General features: G+C 48.1%; 1 protein-coding gene across 2 annotated transcripts in view; it reads left to right on the top strand.

Moving 5' to 3' along the window:
• The window catches only part of ADCK1 (aarF domain containing kinase 1), an 86,818-nt gene that overhangs the window by 33,681 nt on the left and 28,608 nt on the right, over positions 1-24,529 (top strand). For both annotated transcript variants that reach the window (XM_081830137.1, XM_081830136.1), the window contains exon 4: positions 13,185-13,388. In XM_081830137.1, the coding sequence (XP_081686263.1) occupies positions 13,185-13,388 (204 nt within the window). The remainder of the gene's footprint in view (positions 1-13,184; positions 13,389-24,529) is intronic.

Here is a 24,529-nt window from a genome sequence, read left to right as displayed (position 1 = left end):
AGATTTTATTTATTTATTTGACAGAGAGAGACACAGCAAGAGAGGGAACACAAGCAGGGGGAGTGGGAGAGGGAGAAGCAGGCTTCCCGCGGTGCAGGGAGCCCAATGCGGGGCTTGATCCCAGGACCCTGGGATCATGACCTGAGCCGAAGGCAGACGCTTAACGGCTGAGCCACCCAGGCGCCCCGACATTTATTTATTTTTAAAGATTTTATTTATTTATTTATTTGACAGAGAGAGACACAGTGAGAGAGGGAACACAAGCAGGGGGAGTGTGAGAGGGAGAAGCAGGCTCCCCGCTGAGCAGGGAGCCCAACGCAGGGCTTAATCCCAGGACCCTGAGATCATGACCTGAGCCGAAGGCAGACGCTTAACGACTGAGCCACCCAGGTGCCCCTGGGAATTCTTTCTTTCTTTTTTTTTTTTTAATTTTTAAAATTTTATTATGTTATGTTAGTCACCATACATCATTAGTTTTTGATGTGGTAACCCACGATCCATTGTTTTCGTATGACACCGAGTGCTCCGTGCAGTATGTGCCCTCCTTAATACCCATCACCGGGCTAACCAATCCCCCCTCCTCCCTCCCCTCTAAAACCCTGTTTGTTTCTCAGAGTCCATAGTCTTTCATGGTTCATCTTTCCCTCCGATTCCCCCCGCCGACTTCATTTTTCCCTTCCTTCTCCTAATGTCCTCCATGCTATAAAAATAGAAAAGCATTTATTAAAGCAATAATTATGTTATTAAAAAATTTAGAGATTCAAGAAAAAGTCCCCATAATTTCACCAAATCAAACTCATTATGATTTTGATATACCTTCTTTTCTTTTTTTCAAAGATTTGTTAATTCATTTTGAGAGAGAGAGTGTTAGTGGGTGAGTGGGGGGAGGGGCAAAGTAGGGAGAGAATCTTTCAAGTAGAGTCTCTGCTTAGTGAGGAGCTGGACATGGGGCTCAATCCCACAACCCATGAGGTCACGACCTGAGGTGAAACCAAGAGTGGGACACTCAACTGACTGAGCCCCTCAGGCGCCCCTTGATATATGTTAACACTGTTCTGTAACATCCATAGTGTTCTATCAATATAATGAACTGTTTTTTTCACTTAACATGTTATCCTTAACATTTTCCATGTTGTCATGTAGTCCATTTAAAATAGCTATTTTTTTTTAAAGATTTTATTTATTTATTTGACAGAGAGAGAGCGAGCACAAGTAGGGGGAGCAGCAGGGGCAGAGGGAGAGGGAGAAGCAGACTCCTTGCTGAGCAGGGAATCCAATGCGAGGCTCGATCCCAGGACCCTGGGATCATGACCTGAGCTGAAGGTAGATGCTTCATGACCGTGCCACCCAGGCGCCCCTAAAATAGCTATTTAATGCTTCTTTGTGTGACTGTTACATGATTTACTTAGCTATTCCCTTTTCCCACTTTTAGGATGCATCTGCATATATTTTTTCTATTATAATTAACATTGTGCTGAACATCTTTGTACATAGACTATTTTCCATGTCTTAGATTATTTTCTTAGGAGAAATTTCTATTTCTATTTCTATATATGATATATATGAATCAGAACATTGCTGAGAGAAATTTTTAAAAAGGCCTAGTAAATGGAGAGATGTATTATGTTCATGGGTAGAAAGACTCAATATTGCTAAGATGTCCATTCTCCCCAAATAAATCCATAGATTCATGGCAATCCCAATCAAAATCCCAGCAGGCTCTTTTGTAGAAATTGACAAGTTGATCCTAAAGTTCATATGGGAATGCAGAAGGTTTTGGAGGCAGTGCTAGAAAGTAACACTGAAAAAGAAGAACAAAGTTAGAGGACAAATACTGTTTGATTTCAAGACTTACTATAAACTTATAGTAGTCAAGACAGTGTGGGCTTGATATAAAGACAGACAGACTGATCTATGGAACCGGAAAGAGAGTCCAGAAATAGACTCACACATAGATGAACAATTAATTTTTCACAATGGGACAGAGGCAATTCAGTGTAGAAAGATCAGTCTCTCCAACAAACAGTACCGGAACTATTAGATATTCATATGCAGAATTAAATTAAACTTTGATCCATACCTCCTACTACTTGTGACAACTGATTCCACATAGATCACATACCCAAATGTAAAAACCTAAAACTATAAAACTTGTAGCAGAAAACATAGGAGAAAATGGCTATAGTTTGGGGCAGGCAAAGATTTCTTAGGTACAACACCAGAAGTATGATCCATAAAAGAAAAAGTGGTTAATTTTACTTCATCAAAATTAAAAACAACTTCTTTTTGGAAGATGTTGTTAAAAGAAAGGAAAGACAAGCTAAGACTGGGAAAAAATATTTGCAAATCGTTTATCTGATAAAATACTTGTGTATGGAATATATGAAGAATTCCTGTAACTCAATTATAAGAAAACAACCCATTAAAAAATGGACAAAAGATTTGGACAGACATTTGACCAGAGAAGTAGAGATGGCAAGTAAGCATAGGAAAAGATGCTCAACATCATTAGTCTTTGGGAAATACAAATTTTTTTTTTTAAAGATTTTATTTATTTGAGAGAGAGAATGAGAGACAGAGAGCACATGAGAGGGGGGAGGGTTGGAGGGAGAAGCAGACCCCCTGCTGAGCAAGGAGCCCGATATGGGACTCGATCCCAGGACTCCAGGATCATGACCTGAGCCGAAGGCAGTCACTTAACCAACTGAGCCACCCAGGCGCCCTGGAAAATACAAATTTAAACCATAATGAAGTATCATTACGCATGTATGAGAATGACCGAAATGAGAGAGATTTCTTACACCAAGCATTGGGGGGATGTGGAGGAGCTCTCATATACTGTGGTGGGAATGTAAAATGCACAACCACTTTAGAAAACAGTTTAATTTCCTAAAAAGTTAAACATTTACCTGTCACACAATTTGACCATTACATTTCTGAGTATTTAGCCATATGTCCACGCAGAGATTTGTACATAAATGTGTACAGCAGTTTTATTGGTGCTCCAAAACTGGAAACAACCCAAATATACATCAACAGACGAATGAATAAACAAGTTGTGGTACATTCATACAGTAGAATACTATTCAGTAAGGGAAAGCAATAAACTGTTGATACATGCAGCAACAAAATGGATCTCAAAAAGTTATGTTGAGTGAAAAAGGCTAGCCCACCCCAAGAATAGTTATGAGCTGTATGATGTCATTTATATAAAATTCTAGAAAATTCTAGATTATACTGACAGCAGATCAGTGGTTGTCTGGGGATGGAAGGTATGTGGAGGGATGTCCCTTGACAAAGGGGCTTTGGGAGCTTTTGGGGAGTGGTGGATATGCTTACTTGCTTGATTATAGTGACAGTTTAATGTATGTATACATATATCAAAAACTATCAGGGACGCCTGGGTGGTTCAGTCAGTTAAGTGTCTGCCTTTGGCTCAGGTCATGATTCCGGGGTTCTGGGATTGGGCCCCCTGTCGGGCTTCCTGTTCAGTGGGGAACCTGCTTCTCCCATTCTCCCTCTGCCGCTCCTCCTGCTTGTGCTCTCTCTGTCAAAGAAATAAATAAAATCTTAAAGTATCAGATGGTACCTGTATAGTTTATCATGGGTCAAAATACCTCAGTGAGGCTGAGGTAACAATGATAGTAATGGACTGTGATCTATTGAAAAAAGTAGAAATCCATGAATCCAAAAGGACCAAAATAAACAGATGAATAAATTGAGAGTTTGATAAGATTTGGGAGTTCTTCCTTGCACAATACTTAATTATAAAGAGAAAACAGGTAACTTTGAGGAAGTCAGGTGGATAACCATCTTGATGAAGTGATCAAAATTAACATTGCCTGTAGGGAGACAAATCAAAATTGTGCACCACCTGATAGGATGTAATGAGAATAGAGCCTTTTATTAAATTGTTGGATTTGATTAGCTAAAATTTTTTTAAAAGAATTTTTATATCTATGTTCACAGTGAATATTGGTCTGTAGCTTTTATCCCCCCTTGTATTTAATGTTTGGTTTTGATAGTGGGGTAATGCTGGTCTCATAGAAAGAGTTGGGAAGTATTCTGTCTTCAGTTTTCTGGAAGAGTTTGAGTGGAATTGGTATTTTCTGCTTAAATGTTTGGTAGAATTCAGCTGTGACACAATTGAATTAGAATTGGGTAGAATTGGATAGAAGTTTTCTTGTCTGATATAAACATTGCCATTCCAGCTTTATTTTAATTAGTTTTGGCATTTATTTGAGAGAGAGAGCGAGGGAGAGTGAGCAAGCATGAGCAGGGGAAGGGGCAGAGGGAGAGGGAGAGAAAGAATCTTAAGCAGACTCCATGCCCAACGCAGAGCCCAATATGGGCCTCGATCTCACAACCCTGAGATGATGCCCTGCGCCAAAATCCAGAGTAGGACACTTAACTGACTGAGCCACCCAGGCACCCCAGGAGTCTTTCTTTCTTATCCAAATTGGCAATCTTTGGCTTTTAACTGGGGGTGTTTAGACCATTTATATTTAATGGGATTATTGTTATGGTTAGATTTATGTCTGTCATCTTGTTATTTGTTTTCTGTTTGTCCTATTAGCTCTTTATTTCTTGTTTCCTCTCATACTTTCTTTTGGATTGAATATGTTTTATGGTTCTATTTTATTTCCTTTGTTGCTTTTTTGTTATTTTAGTGATTGTGTGAGTTTACAGCATACATTTTTAACTTGTCACATTCTGGCTTTTTGAGATTCTTGGATTGGTTTGTTGGTTTATAGTTTTTTTTTTTTTTTTAGAAAATCAAATTTGAAAAAATTTCAGCCATTATTTCTTTATATATTTTTTCTCTACCCTCTTCTATCTCCTTTCCTTTGGAGACTCCAACTACATGTTTACTAGGTTGCTTGAATTTGTCCCACAGATCACTGATCTCTTTCCATTTTTTAAAAAATTCTTTTTTTCTTTGTGTATTTCATTTGGAATAGTTTCTATTGCTAGGTCTTCAAGTTCACTAATCATTTTTTTTTTTTTTAAAGATTTTATTTATTTATTCATGAGAGACAGAGAGAGAGAGAGAGGCAGAGGGAGAAGCAGGCTCCCAAGGAGCAGGGAGCCCGATGCGGGACTCGATCCCAGGACCCTGGGATCATGACCTGAGCCGAAGGCAGACGCTTAACCATCTGAGCCACCCAGGTGCCCCAAGTTCACTAATCTTTTCTTCTACATTGTCTAATCTTCCATTAATCCCATCCAGTGTATTTTTTACATCACACATTACAGTTTCATCTCTAGAATTTTCATTTGGATCTCACTCTCTTTTTAAAAAAATATTGTTCTTGTTTCTGCTTAACTTTTGAACATATGAAGTACAGTTATAATAATGGTTTTAATGTTCTTCTCTACTAATTCTAATATGGGTTTCAGTTCTGGGTTTTTTAAAATTATATTTTATTATTATTATTTTTAGTTCTGAGTTGGTTTTGATTGATTAGTTTTCCTCTCATTTTGTGTCATATTATTCTGCTTCTTTGCATACCCCAATTTCTTATTAGGTGCCAGACAGTGCACTTTTATCTTTTTGTGTGCTAGATATTTTTGTATTATTATAAATACTCTTAAGCTTTGTTTTGGGACACACAGTACTTGGAAACAGTTTGTTTCTTTTTCATACCTTTCTTTTAATATTTCTTGGATGGAAATGGAGCAATATTTAGTTTGGAATATTCCTCATTACTGAGGCAAGCCCCTTCTGGGTATTATAACAAGTGCCTCAAGAATTACAAGATTTTCCAATCTGGCTGGTGGAAATAGGTCCTATGTGAGCACTAGGTACTGTTAACCCTAGTCTTTTTGGGTTGTTCTCTCTGGACTCAAGTTGTTTTCTCATGTGCATGTACTGAATATGTGAGATGGATCCTCAACACATCTTCATTGCACTTTTTTTGTATAGCTCTCTCCTCTCCATTACTCTGTCCTGTGAACCCTAGTTGTTTTGGCCTTCTGGGACTCCCAGTTCCATCTCCTCAACTCAGGGAGTTCTCTGGGCACTTCCTGGGTTCCCTTTCCTGACGCTGGGCCTGGAAACTCTTAATGCAGTGAACTGGGACAATCATAGGGTTCACCTTGTTTGTTTCCCATTGCTCAGGAATCACTGTCCTTTGCTGCCTGGTGTCCAGTGCCTTAACAACCATTGTTTTATAAATCTGAAAAAAAATCAGCTGAACTTGTATGTTGTAGATGTTGAAGGAGGGATGATTAAAAAAAATTTCTTCCCCATTATTGACATAATACATATAAGTTTTAAGAAATTTGGAAAATACAGAAAAAGGTATGAAGAAGAAAAAATACTCTTGTGGTCTCATAGCCTAGAGCTACCACTGTTTATATTTCATTACGTTTCCTTTGGGTCTTGATTTTTTGACTAGAAGAATTAATCAAAAATCTTTGTTTTGGGGTCTGTCTCTTACTTCCTCTTTCATTGTCTCTCCCTTTTTTCCTGTGTCGTGTGGGGTCTATATGTGTTTCTGTCTCTTTCCTCTTTGTGTCACAAACACCCCTAAACCCCATTGGAGATTACTGCACAGTTCTGATGGGGAGCCTTGTTGATTCAGCCTGACTTTGGTACCTTTCTGCTGAGTTTGGAGGCCAAAGCCCATGCTCCTGGGTATTTAGACATGAGTCAGGAATTGCCATCTTTGGGCCTTTGCTCCATCCCTCCCAATCAATAATTAATCAGCATTGAGTTGATCTTATTAGTTATTCACTGCCCCCTTCTCAAACCTCAAACCAAGCTGGCTAATAACAATGCTTTTAATTAATATAAGGCAGATTAAAACTCATTACAGCAAGGTTATTGGTAATGAGATAATCATAAGGTAAGTTATTGAGCTGGGAGTGAAAATGAAGTTGGAGGAGGGGCAGGGAGACCACACCAGCTGTTCCTACCCTATTTTGGCAGGGACAGAAGGGGGAATGTCAGGCCTCTGCAGTGAGGACATGCAGCCACACACCCAGCCAGCCAGTGAAACCAGGTGCTTGGTAAAGACAGCACTTGGGTCAGTGAGCAGATGGGTGGTCGGTGTTAGAGTAGTAGAAGAAGTAGGCAGGCCTTTGGGGCAGAGAACATAAAGTCAGTGTATTTAGTAGAATAATGCTCTCTTGCTATTTGCATTTCTTATGCATGGACGCTTGCCATTTAGATGACAGAGCATGGAATTAGCTATTGTTCCTATTAGATTGTGGTCCAGACTTATTAGTCTGAACAAAGTATAGGGAGTGGATGGGCCTGGAGTGTTCTTTTTTTTTTTTTTTTTAATTTCATTTTTCTGGGAACATTGGATTTTCCCCCAACCCCCATCTTTTTTGATTCACATATTGAGCACTGACTGCGTGCTGAGCCCTGTGCTGAACTCTTTTTTATGCTTGCTTCATGTGACCATCCCAGTGACAGTTGCCACTGTTCTCCTCCCTTTACTGATGAAGAAAACAAAGCCCCAAAGTTAATGAATTTGTGCAAGGTTATATGACAAGTAAGTAGCAAAGTAGGATTTGAACCCAGGGCTTTTTGATTCCAAAGTCAATGCTGTTAATCATCATGTTTTATGACTCCTGTTGTATTCAAGACTGACTACGGCTTTCATTGTGCCTTTTAAATTGTATATATTTGATTCAGCTTCCATGGCCACCCTGGCACCAGGCTGATGTTCTCTCCAGCGCATATCATACCTGGGAGGTACTGGGCAGCTACCTTTATTGCCTGCCCTTGGTGATTCCAGCTCATGGGTGCACATCCACACCTCAGCCTGGATTGTAAGCTCCTTGCCCATGGAGACCATCCCCACAATGCTTGCATCCCCCACAGTGTGTGTACATAGAGAAATTCAGTTCATGCCTGCCCCCTGGCACATGGTTGAACACAACAACATCTTACCCTTTGCTGACTCTGGGACCTTGGGAATGTCACTGAACCTCTCTGAGTTTATTTTGTCATCCTTAAAGACACATATTAAGATCCATTTTACAGAGATATTAGGCAGATTTAAAAACAGTAACAACTACCTATATTTTAGCTTTTATTGTAGCCCAGGAATAGCACTTAGAACAGGGCATTAAATAAATGATTATTTATTACAGTTGTTACTGATTTATAAGCCTGAGCTGTCTAGTATAGTAGCCACTAGCCGCATGTGATGATTTAAATCTAAATTATTTAAAATTAAATAAGATGAAGAACTTAGTTCCTCCATCACACTAGCCACATTTCAAGTGTCCAGTGGCCACTGGTGGCTGGTGGCTGCTGAGTTATTGGACAGTGCAGATGCAGAATATTTCCATCACTGCAGCAGGCTCTGTTGGACGGAACTGGTATCAACTAACTTTCATTGGCCTGCGTGTCCTCCCTGGGGTCTAGGCCTATATAGGTGCAATGCCCAAAGATGTATAGCATGCAGGACTAGATTCAGGGGAATGCCAAGGTCCGGAGGTTCTGGAAGCTTTGCCTTTTCATTGAGCGTACTCCTTGTCGGGGGAGAAGGTTCCTGGGGGGAGAGAACTGTGGGATCCCTGTGGATAGTCCCTGCCACCAGCAGGTGCAGCCCCTTAAGGTATCAGATTAGGGAAGTGAATGCTGAAAGGGGGAGTTTTTACTAAGCTAGCAGTTTCTTGAAATTCTGAATGGGACCTGCCTTCTGATTCCCAAGGACAGTGAAGCCCTCGGAGCTGGAACTGAAAAGGGACCCTGGAGATCAGAGGCCCTACTCTGTGCAGCATTTGTGTCTTAAGGCCTTAAAAGAACATTTAGAAGTTTTTGGTGAGTGGCAATATCCCTCACCTCTGTGTGTGTGTGTGTGTGTGTGTGTGTGTGTGTAAGAGAGAGAGAGAGAGAGAGTTTATTTAGAAGTTGGTTGAAGGTGACTGTGGGGCTTCTTTAGTTGAAATGTGGGTGCCATTTGCAGTAGATGCTGACTCAGCTTCATGGGTGGCGGTTTTGTGAGCATATAACCCATAGTCATCATCAATCTACATTTATGGCGCATGCACAGCTTGCCCACAGCATACAGGGGACACACATGGTCTCTGCCCCTACGGCTCATGTGCCAAGTGGCTGGTGAGTTGGGAGTCAACCAGCTTTCCTGGGCTTGTGTGATCAGAGAGGGCTCCCTGTAGTGTCCACACAATGTCTTGCAGGTGACCATAACTTTGTGCCTAGAGGTACCCTATGTAGGACTGGCTCCAGCCGCAGGTGAGGGGCAGTGGGCTGATGCTTTCATTCTTTCTTATTTTTCTTTTTCATCTTTCAACTAACATCCTCTAGGCTGGTGCTTTCTGAGGGCTGCCAGTGGCAGAGACAAATGCAGATATGAATCCAGTCTAAAGAAAACGGTGGAGTAGGTCTTTAGCATGCAGATATGTGTTGCTATATTGTCCTCTTGATCTGAAATGCCCTTCTTTTTATCCTAGTTTATTCAAATTTGATTTCAGGGACCAATCCTGTGTATCTATCGGGAACCAGTCACACCAGTAATCTGACTGGGGAAAACATTTTATTTTTTTAATTTCTGAGATCTTTATTTCATGCTGATTATCATGTAAGTAAACTGCAGAACACACACCGTATTAAAAAGTTCAGCATGGAATCCAGTCTTTTATTTATTTATTTATTGACTATTAAAGTTTTTATTTAAATTCCATTTAGTTAACATACAGTGTAATATTAGAGTTAGGTGTACAATATAGTGATTCAACACTTCCGTACCTCACCCGGGGCTCATCACAGCAAGTGCACTCCTTAATCCCCGTCACCTGTTTCTCTCATCCTTCCCCCCCCCCCACCTCTCCTCTGGGAACCATCAGTTCTCTATAGCTGAGTGTTTCTTGGTTTGCCTCTCTCTCTCTTTTTTTTCCCCCTTTGCTTATTTATTTTGTTTCTCAAATTCTACATATGAGTGAGATGATATGGTATTTGTCTTTCTCTGAGTGACTTACTTATTTTCCTTAGCATAATACTCTCTATCTCCATCCATGTTGTTGCAAAGGGCAGGATTTCATTCTCTTTTATGGCTGAGTAATATTCATAGATATGTGTATATATATATATATATATATATATATATATATATATATACACATATCACATCTTCTTTAGTCATTCATTATGGGCTGTTTCCATAATTTGGCTGGTGTAGACACTGCTGCCGTAAACACCAGGATGGGTATATCCCTTTGAGTTAGTATTTTTGTATGCTTTGGGTAAATACCTACTAGTGTGATTGCTGGATCATAGGGTAGCTCTAGTTTTAACTTTCTGAGGAACCTCCATACTGTTTCCCAGAGTGGCTGCACCAGTTTGCATTCCCACCAACAGTGCAGGAGGGTTCAAGGGGGGAAAACTTAAGAGAACAGATTATTAACTGGTAAAAGTAAAGGGTCGTTAACTCCTAAAAGGAGTAAAAGAAGATCCTAGGGTGGAGAAGTAGTAAGCACATAAAGCAGACGCCCCGTCTGGGGCTGAGGGGTAGTGAGCCAGGACAGACCTCAGCCGAGGGTCTCCCGCCTGGGAGGCTGAGGTGGAGGTCTGCCCCATGGGGAGCAGACACACAGTGAAAGGTACGGTCCATGGGAGCGGCCTGCTGGGTGGCGGTGGAATTTGCAGGAGGGTGTGGCCCGGAGCTATTGGTTGGGAGCAGCCTGCTGGCTGGTCAGAACACTTGCCTGAGGGTGTGGGCCCGAGTTGGTCCATCAGAGGGACCTGCCTGGTAGTGGGGAAATTTAGTGAGGGTGGGCTGGTCTGGGAGGGCCACGAAGGGCACACCCCAAACCACCGGCCTGCTGGCTGCTGAGCTAAAATGGCACATCGGCACCAGGAAGAGAGCCCCCTTGCCCTCTGTGACCTCAGTGTTCCTCCAGAGCCAGCTGTTGACAAAGCCGAATAAGAAGCCATCTGACAGAGGAGAAATGACAGTGTGCAGCCCCAGGGTCACAGCGCAGGGCGGAGAAGGGTGACTTGGAGCCTGGAGGCCATAGATCTGAGCACCACACAGCCACCTGCCCTCCTGTGAGCCAAGCTTCGCCTCTAATTCCAGCCCCCTTGTTTCTTGCATCTGAGCTTCTGCGGTTCTCAGTGTGATCCTGGTGTTGCGAGTCATTCTCTGCGTGCGAGCGGCTCGGTCACGTCTTCCCATGTGCTGGGGGTGGGGGGGTGGGGCACGGAACCTGGCCTGCTGTATGTCCCAGTGAATACACAGTGGCTGAGGTCTTTACTGGGCAGGGAGGGGAAAGTGGGGTGTGTCCTCACCTCACCTTCTGGTCCTCTGCTTCCATGTGGTCTTGACTCCAGAGCAGCTTTGATGTGGGGGCTGAGCGTGCCTCCCTGGGGGAGAGGGCCGCTGGGTGCCGGCCGGACGTGGGCTGCAGTCTTGCTGTATCTCAGGACTGATGGGTTGTGGATGCCTGTCTGTTGCCTCTCATTCTGCCAGTGATTATGACCTCTCCTCCTCTGGGTTGGAATTTGGGGAATGATTATTTGAGCTCCAAGAAGTCATTTGTTCACACCAGCCTGGACCTTTGCTCTGGGAGGAAATGCCCAGTTCCATGTTTGACCGTGTGTGCCTTCTTTCTCACTTCCTTGAAACCAGGGCTTGGCCAGCCACACCACTGATTTCCTGCCGTCTGCCACTGGTCTGCTGAGTCCCCAGCTCCAGAGTCTTAAAGAGAATCTACCCCTTTCCCACAATCCTTTGACACATCTAAGAGCATGCTCTCTCTCTTAATTTCTTAGGATTAATGTCCTTCTTCCTGGTCCTCCTATCAGGGAAAAAAAGACTCTCCGTGGCCCAGCTTGGACCAGGTATTTGCATCCAGGCTGGAGGACTCTGCCCAGGGGGATGGAGCATATGTGTATAGGGTTCCCCAAGAGTGCATTGGGGTGGGAGGCAGAGGCGTCTAGCAGGGCCAGCCGGAGTTCAGGGCATCTCCTCTGCTGTGGTGGGGCAGGGGAGATGGGCTCCCTGGCTGCTGGGACAAGGGTGTTGAGGACTGTGGTGTTATCTTCTTAATTTCTAAAGGAACAGTTTTCTGTGTGGTTCACTTGGCAACTAATTGTATAGGATCTTTAACTGTTTCTTCCATCGTTGTTGCCAAAAGTTATTTAATTCCTCAGGTGGTTTATTGCCTCTAATATGTGCTTAATTATGTCAGTATCTTCCATAACACTTAAGAGACTGTAAGTCCGTTGTAGATGTTTACCCCCTCTTGGTTGATTTTGTGGGTGGAAGGGGTCCCACAGGGCACTGGGCTCCCTTTCCTTCTCTCTGTGCTCACGGCCCCATCCTGCCTCAGAAGCTGTAGCTCCAGGAGGGCAGGACCCTCACAGTTCCAGGACCCTCGGCTGAGCTGGAGTGATACCTGGGGGATACACAGCCTGGGGCCTAAGGGGGGCCATCTCCCAGCTCTGGAAGGACAGAGGGCATCAGGCTGCAAGTTAAGGCAGCCTTGTCCTAGGCGACCCACCCAGCTGCCTGTTCCATGCACCTGACATTTCCCAGTAAACTTTTCTTCCAGTTAAGAGGAGATCCCTGTGAAAGTGTGCTGAGTTAAAAGAGCCGCAGGTTTGGAGCATTTTCTAGACCTCCTTTTCTAGACCTCCTTTGATCTTTATGAGCTATTTCTTCATAAGCACAACATCTGAGTTTCTTATTTTTAAAGATACCAGTACCTGACTCCCTGAGCTGCTGTAAGGATTCAAAGAAATGATGCACATGACCATGATTTAGAAACTGTAGACCTCTAAGCAGATAGTGTTATTAGTGTATCTGAGGCTTGGGTGGCACGTACTTTTACTCTGTGCACCCTCAACTGAATCATTAGTAGATTAGATTTGGTTAAAAGCCTTGAACGAGTGCTCTGGTTCCTGGGCCGGGTGACTTTTGATGGGAAGAAGACCAGAAGCATGGGAGCATCGGGCGTCTGAGGAGGCCGGCCTCCGGCTGAGGCTGGGATCGACTGCTCTAGGTCCCAAGACTGGAGGAGAGCACTGAAGCAGAAGGCGAGTGAAGGTGCATGCGTGCGTGCGTGCGTGTGTGTGTGTGTGTGTGTACACGTACTCTGGGGAGCAAATCAGGGTTTTCCGGCAGAGGGGGCAGGAAGAGGGAACGATGTCCAGTGGACAGCGGGCGCTCACACCTCTCTGGCGCTGGCCTGTCTCCCTGCAGGTGCACCTCCGTTCTGCCAGGCGTCTCTGTGAGCTGTGCTGTGCCAACCGGGGCACTTTCATCAAGGTGGGCCAGCACCTGGGGGCCCTGGACTACCTGCTGCCGGAGGAGTACACCAGCACGCTGAAGGTGCTCCACAGCCAGGCCCCGCAGAGCAGCATACAAGAGGTCCGCCAGGTCATCCGTGAGGACCTGGGCCAGGAGGTGGGTAGCTGCCAGGGCCAGGACGGCTGGGTCCTGGGCTGCCGTGTTCTCGAAGGGCCTGGCAGAGCTCTCGCTGCTGGGGGGCTGGGGCTCCGCCGCTGGAGCGGAAATGTACTTCCCGGCAACTCTCAGTAGTGAAGTCAAAGGGGTTACAAGGCGCCTCAGTGGCCCTCCGTAAAAAAGATGACTTGAACCATCTGAAATAGTTGATACGCGATTGCTATTGTTCTGCAATGTGATGGGATCCATAGGGTCCAACCTAATAACATCTGTCAATTATTGAGGCTTTACTGTGTAAGAACAGCTGTACTGTGCCCCCTGCATTATCTCACCTCCCCCTCAGGGTAAACGTGGGAGGTAGGGACTGTTATTTACCCCATTTTGCAGATGAGGGATAAAGGCTTAGGTGGAGGAGATTCAGCGAAGGGTAAACCCAATTTAGGGCTGGAGGCCAGGAGGAGCAGGGTTAGGATGGAGGGACCCCAGGCGGAGGGGACAGGATTGGCACGGCACAGGCCCGTGCGTGGCTTTGCTTCTTGCCAAGACTATGGGCCTCCTGCTTCCTATAGCACGAGATTCACCCCCAAATTAAAACTAAATAAATCACTGTAATAACAGTGCGAAGTGCATCATTGCTGGCATGTGGCAGCTCAGTGGGGGTGGATGCAAGGGAAGGAAGGCAGCAGATTAACCCTTGGAGGCCAGCTTGTCTGTGGAGAGCCTTAGGGGGAGGCAAGAGCTGGTCAGTGGCCCCCTCTAAGTCAGGGTGGAGTGAGATGAGAAGTTTGGGGTGTCAGCTTCATGGTGGGGCCCACCCAGCTGGCCAAAGGATGTTTGGGGTCAAAAGATTTCATCTGCATCTTCAGGGCCTCTTCTCTAGTCCCCCTGGCCATGTAGTCCTGAGCTTGTCTCGAGCCCTCAGAGAAGGGAGGCTAATGTCAAGGTCACGGTTCTGAGGGGGCGTCCTTCACAGCTGGGAAGCTCAGCAACCTCAGGTTTCTTAGCCCGGCCCCCACAGGCACACAGTTGAACTCTTTGCTCTCCCTCCTGCTTCCTCCTCCCTCCCGGGAAGATGGCATTTGTTCTCTGGTGACACACTTTCTCAGTCTGTGGGTGGAGGGAGGGGAAAGGGGCTGCGTGGGAAGCAGGGTAGGTGGGTGTGCGGGTGTGAGGGCGGGGAAAGTCACTCACTCTGCACTTCCCTCCTCCTCCCGCCTCTCCCATGACACTGATGGGGAGCAGCTCTCCCCGCCAGGAAGAGGTCTGAGCAGATCCCACTGATTGTGGGCTCCACATCGGCCCTGGGACCCTCCGTGGAAAGCTCTGTTTCATCCCTGGTTTCAGGAATGTGGTTAAAGGGGGCCGAGACTGTCATGTATCACCATCTGCTGGCTGGGTTCAAGTCCTCGGATGGGCTCTGAAGACCCCTGGAGCTCAAAGACTGCGTAGCTGCCCCTGAATCTCAGACTGAAAGAGCAGGGAGGGTGGCTAGAGGGAGCTCGAGCTGGTGTGTTGGGGCTGCACTGGTTGATTGCATCTGTGCCTCTTGAGGACCCTTCCCATCAGCAGAGGCCTTACAGGGTCACTGGTGTCCTCACACCAGTCCCTGTCCCAGGCAGATGGGGCTGGCCCTGAGGGGTGTCCCCAGCAGGGTGTGGGAGATGAGAGTGAGCTTGCATCTCTCCTGAGCCCCATGATTTACATGTGGCTCTGAATCCGTGCGAATCCCTGTACAACAGCCCGTGCAATCAGCGTGGAGGGAGAGCGAGTAGAGGGGCACTGTCGTGGCATAGGGGTGTGTGTGGCTGGGGTGGGGGTGGGGCCGCAAAGCTAAGGGAGAAGGGTGTGAGCGACAGGACGAGGCCTCAGATCTTCTGACTGCCAGCCTAGTGCTTTGTCTCCTATGTAACAGAGCTCCTGTTTGGCAGAAATCGTTTGGAAATCTATTTTCTGTGTCTGTATGTCTGTGTCTTGGAAGTTTCTCAGCTAGTATTACCAGAAAGAAGCTTGCTTTTTTTCCTTTTATTTTAAATGCTAGGCTTAAGTCCTGAAGGACAGGATCTGGGAAGCAGTTAGCAGCCCGAACTCTAGGAGGTGGGGGTCATTTCTGGTGACTCCAAAGTGACCTGGGTCTGGAGAGGGTTGGAAATGGTCTCCACCTTGGTCCCCTAACTGCCCTTGGGACTGTAGGTCCAGGTGCAGTGCCGACCATAGCCAGCAGATGGCGCCGGAGCTTGAGTGTCAGGGAAGGATGCTGAAGACTTGGCCCTTTCCAGGAGAGGGCAGCCCTGACTGGCTGAGGCTTGAGTTCTTTCTTCTCCTGGTCATGGTTCATGCCGTGGAAGGAGCCCAGGCTGACACCTTTGCACCCTGAATGGGGCAAACATAGGCCTAAGCCATGAGGTTATTGACCACCTTGGTCCCCAGGAGTTCTTGGCTCCCTGCTGGAGGACCTGGCAGGGTTCTGACCACCAGCCCATCCTTACACATTCCTCTTCTGGACTAGGAGTCCTCAGAGGCCCCCTGCAGGCATGAGCAGCCTGTAGTTCTGTGTTTCGATACCTGTTCCTTCATTTTCCTTTCCTTCTCGCTCGTTGTTGTCCAAGCAGCTGGTATTTAGTGAGGAAGGCACAGTGCTAGAAGCTTTGGATTTAGCCAAGGATGGGTAAGACCTCATTCCAGCCCTTGTAGTGTGGGGTCATTGGGAGGTACACATCACTGTGGTAGCTGGCCATGTGCATGCCCACAGGGTTTACAGGAAAGAGAGAGGGAGAGAGACGGGGAGAGAGGTTACTTTTGGGTGGGTGGAGGCTGTCTGAAGCAGATGGCATCTGACCCAGGCTCTCAAGGATGGCTGGGATTGGAGGAAGCAGAGGTTGCAGGAGGGGACTTCTGATTGGTGAGATGGGCTAAGCAAAGGTACAGGCACGGGAAAGCATAAGATACAGAGATTGCATGGTGATAGTCTTCTTAACTAGCATGTGGGGTTCAGGTTGGTGAATAGTGGAGCTGAGGTTGCAAAGTTGGTGCTGAGGTCACACTATGAAGGGCCTCGAGTGTTTTTTTCATAACATGAGCCTGAGGAGAGAGGAGAACTTGGAGAGGGACCCAAGCAAAGAAGGATGGAGTGGGGCCAGATTTTCTTGGCGAGGTGGGAGATGAGGACATCTTTCCCAGGTGGGGAAAGGGAAGGTGGGAGGTTTGAGGTGGGTAGAAAGCTTGGGGAGGGGAGTTATAGTGGGACTTAGGAAGAGATGATAGAATTGTCAGCTGCACTGGTACAGTTATTGGTGGTCATGGACCTACTCACATCCCTCCTTCCACCCCCTCCTTAACACACGCACACACACACACACACACACACAGTCTGATCTCATTACAATATATTTCAGTAAATGATCCAGTTTTGCTTTTTGTTTTGGAATATACTTGAATCAGATTAAGGTTCTTTCTAGCTCTAAAATTGTATGAAAAACTGAAGGAAATGAGGTCAGGTGCCAGAGTGATGCACAGAAATACCTTTGTTAGGGGCACCGCTTGTACTGATGTTGGGGGATTGGGGTTTGGCTTGTGTACTCTGAAATATGTTGGTTTTTTTTTTTAAACTGCAGTATTTTATTCTGACTTTCTAAATTATTTATTTTAGAGAGAGAGAGTGTGTGCACATGTGAGGGGGGAGGGGCAGATTGAGAGAGAATCTCAAGCAGACTCCACACTGAGTGTGGAGCCCAATGCGGGGCTCGATCTCAAGACCCCGAGATCACAATCTGAGCTGAAACCAAGAGTCAGATGCTCAACCGACTGTGCCACCCAGATGCCCCTCTGAAACATGATTTATCATATCAGTCTTCAAATCAAATCAAGTCTGATCTAGACTTGAACTTGTTCTGTAACTTCCTATAGTACCCGGGGACACATGCTGTGTGTCACAGGAGATCCATGTTCTTGATGGACCATCTGTCCAGAGTGGCCATTGGAACATGGAAGAGAACCACTGTGCATCAGGTGGGAGAATGCACACCTTGTGGTTTCTTATGGACCTACAGGTACAGGTGGAGGGTAACATTGTTGTCTTGCTTTAAAGGCTCAAGTTATAAGCAAAAGTTCAGGAAAGAGATAAAGAAACTTTTCCCCCAGGAACCTCTGTCATTTATTAAGCTTGGGTGGGGGGTGGCAGAGAGAAGGCACTCTTGGCTTGAGGACCAGCAGGAGCAGAAGTAGAAGGCAGGGAGGTGAGGTAGGAGAACGCCTGGCCCATATGAGGGCTTCCTGGTGGTGGGGGCACCAGGTGGGGGCAGTGCAGACCCTGAACAGAGATTGGAGCAGGGGCTTCCATGGAGGCCTCAGGGCTGGGTGAGGGGGCGCTGGGCATGGATGGGGGATGGCAAACTCTGGGCTGATCCTTGTCATTTCTGCATGCCTGCATGTAGAACCTCTGCTGGTACCTGGAGAACTGTGTGAAAAGCAGGAAAAGGCACCCACTCTGGGCACCCCTTCCTGCAGGTGGCAGCTCTGCCAGGGCTGGATTTCCTTCTTCTATTAGTCAGGGTTCTCCAGAGAAACAGTCAATAGGGTGTGTGTGTGTGTGTGTGTGTGTGTGTGTGTGTGTGTAAAATAAGTAAAAAGATTGATTGGTTTTAAGGAATTGGCTTATGCAATTGTGGAGGCTGGTAAATCTTGCATCTTTGGTGTGAGTGGGGAGACATCTGGTTGGAGATCCAGGAAGAGCCGATATTGCAGTTTGAGTCTAAAGGCCGTCTGCTGGCAGAATTCCCTGTTGCTCCAGGAGGTCAGTCTTGTTCTAGTCAGGCCTTCAACTGATTGGATGAGGCCCACCCACGTTATAGAGGGCCATCTGCTTTACTCAAAGTCTACTGATTTTTTTAAAAATTTTTTTCAAAGATTTTATTTATTTATTTGACAGAGAGAGACACAGCGAGAGAGGGAACACAAGCAGGGGGAGTGGGGGAGGGAGAAGCAGGCTTCCCGCTGAGCAGGGAGACCAATGTGGGGCTCAATCCCAGGACCCTGGGATCATGACCTGAGCCGAAGGCAGACGCTTAACGACTGAGCCACCCAGGCGCCCCCAAAGTCTACTGATTTTTAAAAAAGATTTATTTATTTTAGAGGGAGAGAGAGTGTGTGTGCACGTGAGTCGGGGGAGGGGCAGAGAGAGAGAATCCTCAGGCAGTATCCCTGCTGAGCGCAGAGCCCGATGCAGGGCTTGGTCTCAAGACCCATGAGGTCATGACCCATGAGATCGTGACCTGAGCCGAAACCAAGAATCGGATGCTTAACCGACTGAGCCACCCAGGCCCTCCAAAAGTCTACAGATTTAAATGTAAATCTCATTCAGAAACATTCTTACAGAGACATTAGAGTAAAGTCTGACCAAGTGTCTGGGCACCATGGCTCAGCCAAGTTGACACATAAAATTATCCCTCATGGTTCCCACCTGGCCCTCAGTCAGGACTACACATCTGTGCCCTTGGTCCTGACCGTCGAGCTTCCTATTCAGACTCGGAGGTGGGCAGAAGCTAAACTGCTTGCTGTTGTATTGGCTGTGTGACCTTGGGCGTGCTACTTACCTTCTCGGTCTCTCATTTTCCTCATCTGTAAAATGGGATAGTGACAGTACATGCCGCACAGGCTGACTGTGGGATTAAAGGAATTAACGGCCGTGGAGTGTGTGGAGCCTGTAGGCAAAGGGCAAATGGCCAGCACATGTCAGTATGATTCTGGTGTTACGCTGGATGCTTTATGCGTGCGAGGAACCCAGATTCTGAGAGCCTTGTAAATGGCAGAGTTGGATCTTTAACCAGGTTTTCTGGTAGCTGGTATGGCTCTCCGTCCCAGATACTGCTTTGCTAGTAGAATCCTCCTTTCTCTTCCCTGATCAGTACCCAAGGAAATGTCAGCCCCTTCCCTTGCTGCCTTGGGGGCCTGTCCCCTGGGCTTCTTAAGTACCGCCCTGTGACCCCCACCTTGGGGTGGGGGTACTGGGCAGCTCAGCCAGGCCGCGTCAACCAGAGCAGTGTCTTGAGGCCAGCAGCAGCAGCTGCTTTGTGCTCTCGGTGCCTAGAGCTGACTCCCTGGGTGAGGGGTCGGGGCAGCCACGGAGGCCCAGGGTCACCAGCTGGTGGCTGTGCTGTGTTCAGGACCCAGCCCTCCTCCTTGCAGGGTGGCAGCAGGACTCGGCTTCCCTCGTCCTGCAGGAGCTGGGTGTGGGTGTAGGCGGGGACAGACATGCGCTGGGTTGGACGGGGGTGAGGGACACGGTTAGGGCAGACGGGCCAGAGGAGCTGATTCTACCGGGGCCGGGGGTGGGTGGCCCATGGCTGGCAGAAGACTTCCCCTCCCTGGTGACACATGCTTCCATCTTGTATTCCTTGCAGCCTTCTTTCCAGTGTTGCTCCAGCTTCTCCCTGCCCTTCTCTTAGTTACACACATTTATTGCGTGTACCCCTGTGCCCATTGCTGTGCCAGCCCCTGGGCGTCCCTGTGCCCTGGAGCTCTTGCCCCTGTCCTCGCACCCCGGCAGGGGCCTGGCTGAGGCCAGCTCACCCTTCACCACCCGGGCTGCTCCGCTGACCTGGAGCTGAGGACCACCTGGCGGGCTTCAGCTGTCTTTAGATCTGCTTCCCTTAGTCCTCAGCACAACCTTTGTTCTGGCCTCTGGTTCCCCGAGACGGCTGCCGTGTGAGCATTCTGGGAGTGGAACAGAACGAGCTGGTGGCCGCAAAGCTGTGTGTGGGGAGGACTTGGGGGCAAGAGAGAGAGAGTCACCTCCTCCGGGCTTCCCAGCAGCTCTCAATAAAAAATACATTTATATTAAAAACATAATGAAGAATAAAAAAACATTTTCCCCCCAATCATACTGAACATCAAAAGGAGATTTTTATCAATTATGGGAGAGAGATTTTGGCCATAAAATGGTAATTTAATGAGTAGGAGATGGATGGTGGGAAGCATTAATGTCAGCTAGGACGGATGGTGTGCCATTAGTCACTGGGGGAGAGACTGAGGTGGCCTCCTGGCCCCTGCCTCCACCCTGAGCAGCTGCCCTGCCCAGCCCTGCAAAGTCTCCTCCTTGGGGCTCCGCTCCATCTCCAGGGCACCTTCGGTCTGTTGTTCCATAGCTTCTGTGTGGCCCTTACCTAGCCTGGGCCACGTTCCTCTCGTGCCTGTGGAACAGAGCCCCCCAGAGAGCAGGTCAGGGGCTGCTCCCCACCCCCGCAGAGAGCAGGTCAGGGGCTGCTCCTCACTTTCTTTCCAGCCTCACCCCCCGCTCCAGTCTTCACACGGTGACCCCTGGCCACATGGGGTTTCACTCCATGCACCCCAGGCCTGTCCTCTCACTTCCCCTTCTTAACTCAGCAGGCCCTTTCTCATCCTTTGAGCTCCGGGTCTGACGATACCAGCACACGATGTACACACAGTCTGAATGCTTGCTGGGTGTCAGGCACTGTCTCGGTTCTGCACGGATCAACTTCTCACCTAAGACCCTCTGAGATCAGTCCTACTATTATTTTACAGATGGGTTATTTTACAAATAAACCATTATTTTATGGTTTCCAGTGAAATCGTACCCTTGGCTCCTCACACACCCCCAGTCAGGATTCGTGACTCTTTTGTGCTTCCCCTGGGTACTTTCTGTCCCTGTCACAGCTCTTATGCAGTTGTTTGTTGCATTAAGGTTGGTTGCTTTTCTATCTTGAACCTCGTACGGGGCCTAGTGTGGGCTCTGCACATAGTAGGTGTTAGTAAGTGTGGTTGCGCTGAATTACAGAATGATTTTGAGTGCCCCCGTCCCCTTGAAGGCTTCACTGACCTCACCCGGGTTGGACCTTGGGTCCAGAGCACTTGGTTTGACCTCTTGCGTCTGGTCATTTCAGTGCTGGGTTTAAGTTCCTGGGGTGGGTGGTCTCCTCCCGCTCTTCCTGGGGTTCTCTCGGAGCACTGCCCAGGGCCTGGCACACCAGAGGTGCTCACTAATGAGTTGTTACCTGCACGGAGACACTCTGACACAGGACGTCATGGCATGGTGTGATGGGTCCTGGAGTCCTTGGGGTGGCCAGCTCTGCTCCTGCCTCGGTCTCGCTTCCATAGTCCCCTGGGGTGTTCCTGTAGGAGCCTGTGGAAGGCTGGGTGAGGGTGTGTCTGGGGCTGTCTCAACTATGGGCTGAGGGCAAGGGCAGGATCTGGCTTCTGGAAAGAACAGAAGGGTCATTTCTGAGGTGGTATGGCATACTGATTAATCAAATAGGCTTTGGAGTCAGAGAGCCTTGCACGAATCCCAAATGCTACCAGATTTTCACTGTGTCATTAGTTCTTTCTGAGCCTTAGTCCCCTCGTCTGTAAACAGGGATGCTGACAGAACCTCTGCACTAATAGGGCCATGACGAGGACGGAGAGCTGGGGCCCATCTGGGCTGCACAGTGAATCCTGGCAGCTGTTAGCTCTGGTCGTCACGTGCAGAGCTCCTGTGAGGACAAAATGAAGCAGGCACACTGGGACCCTCAATTGTATTCAGCACCCCCACCGGTGCCTGGATCTTCCTGGGGGTTGACAAACACTGGCTTTTCTTGTTTGGCCTTTGTCATTCAGTGGCAGGTGCCTTAGGCAAAAGTTACCCAAGAGAATCACTAACTCTTGGGCTGTGATGGTTTAGAAATCACCTCTTTCAAGGTGAGGAAACTGAGGCTCAGTGAGGGAGGTCACTGGCCCAGAGTGGTACAACTGGGTGATGGTGGGAGCAGAACTCGAACCCAGGTCTCTTGACTCCCAATCCAGTGCTCATCCTCCTGTTGAGGGCTGGGAGCTTGCTGCCTGGAGTGAGAAGGCCAACATTCAGAGACACAGCTGGTCTTGCTGCCAAAGAATCCTGGAGGGGCTCCGTGGCTTTCGCCCTACATGGGACTTTGTGGCCTCCTATGGACTTGAGGAAGCTCTCTTTTCATAAGTTCATCCCTCACGGTGCAAGGATTCTGGGTGTTCTTTGTATCCTTTGGCCAGCCCTCCCACTTGCCAGTGGTTTGGGATGATTATACCCATGTGCTCACCGTTCACTTTCAATCTGCAGATCAGGCTCATGGTACATCCCCCACTCTTTGGGGGTCTAACTTGTAGGGTGGTGCCCAAACCCAGACCCTCTGCTTAGCTGCTGCGTTGGGCCTGCTTGCTGGAGAGAGTGCCTCAGCTGATGGTGGCCCCATTCACAGACTCTGGAAGGTCAGGGCCCACCACCCACTGCTTCGCTCACTCAGAAAATACAGATCTGTTGAGCAGCCGATAGGTACTTACCTCTGTGCCAACGCTGTGGGGGATATAGAATATGTCAGAGCCACGTCCCTCCCTCCCCAAGCCGGGCAGACAGAACAATTCACAGAGGAAGTAATTATAGAGAACAATTAAGCACTCAGCTGTGGGGCTGATGCAGGGGAAGTTCAGGGGGAAGTTCAGAAGAGGGCTCTTGGAGGAGGTGGCCCTCGGAGGATGAGGCAGACTGGAGGAGTGAAAGCGCGAGGCCCTTGGAGGCTGGTGGTGGGCCGGTGGGGCGGCGCCACGGTGCCCGGGAGCAGAGCTGCAGGGCTGGGCGGCAAGGGCCCCGCGGCTGGGCTGTGTTACATTGCGAGGACTGCTCTAACAAAGCTCCATGGACCGGCGGCTCAAACACCAGAAATCTGTTGTCTCAGCTCTGGTGGGCAGGAGTCCGAGACCCAGGTGCCGGCGGGGCTGGTGCAGCCGAGGCTGTGAGGGGGAGTCTGCTCCCGGCCTCCCCTCTAGCTTCTCGTGGTTTGCTGGCCAACTTCGTCCTTCCTTGGCCTGTAGAAGTGCTGCCCTGATCTCTGCCTTCACGCTCGCCTGGCGTGCTTCCTGTGTGCATGTCTGTCTCTGTGTCCAAATTGCCCCCTTTCATAAGGACACCGTCATATTGGCTTAGTGCCCCCTCACCCCATGCCAGGGTGACCTCATCTTAACTAATTGCATCTGCAATGACACTTTCCAAGTGAGGTCATATTCTGAAGGTTAGGTGCTGGAGGCTGTGACCCCAACATATAAATATTTGGGGGCCACAATTCAAGCTCGAGCAGGTGAGAGCATGAGCGCTTTTGTAGTCGTGAGGATTGGAACCCCAGCTGGAACAAGCTGAGGCAAGAGGGCAGACTTCCTGTGTCCTGTGACCAGGCTTTGGGAAGGGATGGGGTTGAGTAGGGCTTTTGGGGTGCTCTTCCAGGACTCCTCTCTGTCTCTCCTGTTCTTTCTGCAGGGCGACTTCATTCATGGCTGCTTTCCTGCATGAGCCACTGCCTTTGGCATCCCTCAGCCTCACCTCTTCCCAGGTCTGCCCCCAGCGGGGCCTCCCCCACACCCACCCCAACTCCACTTTCTTTTTATGAAATTCCAGATCAGGACTCTGCCCAACTGAGCCTAAGTCAGGTGTTGTACTGGGTTGAATGGTCTCCCCCACGCTCCTCCACCCCATTCCTCTCTACCTAGAACCTGAGAACGTGAAATGAAGCGTTTGCGGCTGTAATTCGGTAATTTAAGGAGTTTATAGTGGATTGGGGTGGGCCCTACATCCAGGGACTGGTGGCCTTGCAAGGAGGTGGCAGTAGAGATTCAAGGGATGCAGCTGCAAACTAAGGAACTGCCAAGATCGCTGGCAGCCCCTAGAAATTAAGAAGAGCCAGGAAGGCTCCTCCCGGGGGCCCTCAGAGGGCATGCAGGCCTGCCAACACCTTGATTTCAGACTGCTGGCCCCCAGAACTGGGAGGCAATACATTTCTGTTGTTTTAAGCACCCGTTAGCAGTGATTTGTTATGGTCGCCCAGGGAAACAAATACCAACGTCCAGTCCCTGACCAATTGCGGAGGTCGGAGGAGGTGGGGTCCGTCAGAACATGTCATCCCTCTTGTTTAAACCCTAAGGTGACAGGTGGGGTGGGGTGGGAAGCAGCAAGGCAGAATGTGGCATAAAAGACGTTCATGTCAGCGGATGATAATATCGTGAGAGTTTCTGTGTGGTACTTGCCAGGTAGTACACATTGGCTGGATGTTTTATAGATATTATTTCTAACCGTTACAATAATTCTGCAAGGCTGGTAGATTTTACCATTCCAGGTTTCCAGATGAGGAAGC

The sequence above is a fragment of the Leptonychotes weddellii genome, chromosome 9 (genome assembly GCF_054177405.1).
Source record: "Leptonychotes weddellii isolate Sample4059 chromosome 9, ASM5417740v2, whole genome shotgun sequence".
In the NCBI taxonomy this organism is placed as follows: domain Eukaryota; kingdom Metazoa; phylum Chordata; class Mammalia; order Carnivora; family Phocidae; genus Leptonychotes; species Leptonychotes weddellii.
This window is presented reverse-complemented; position numbering and strand designations above follow the sequence as displayed.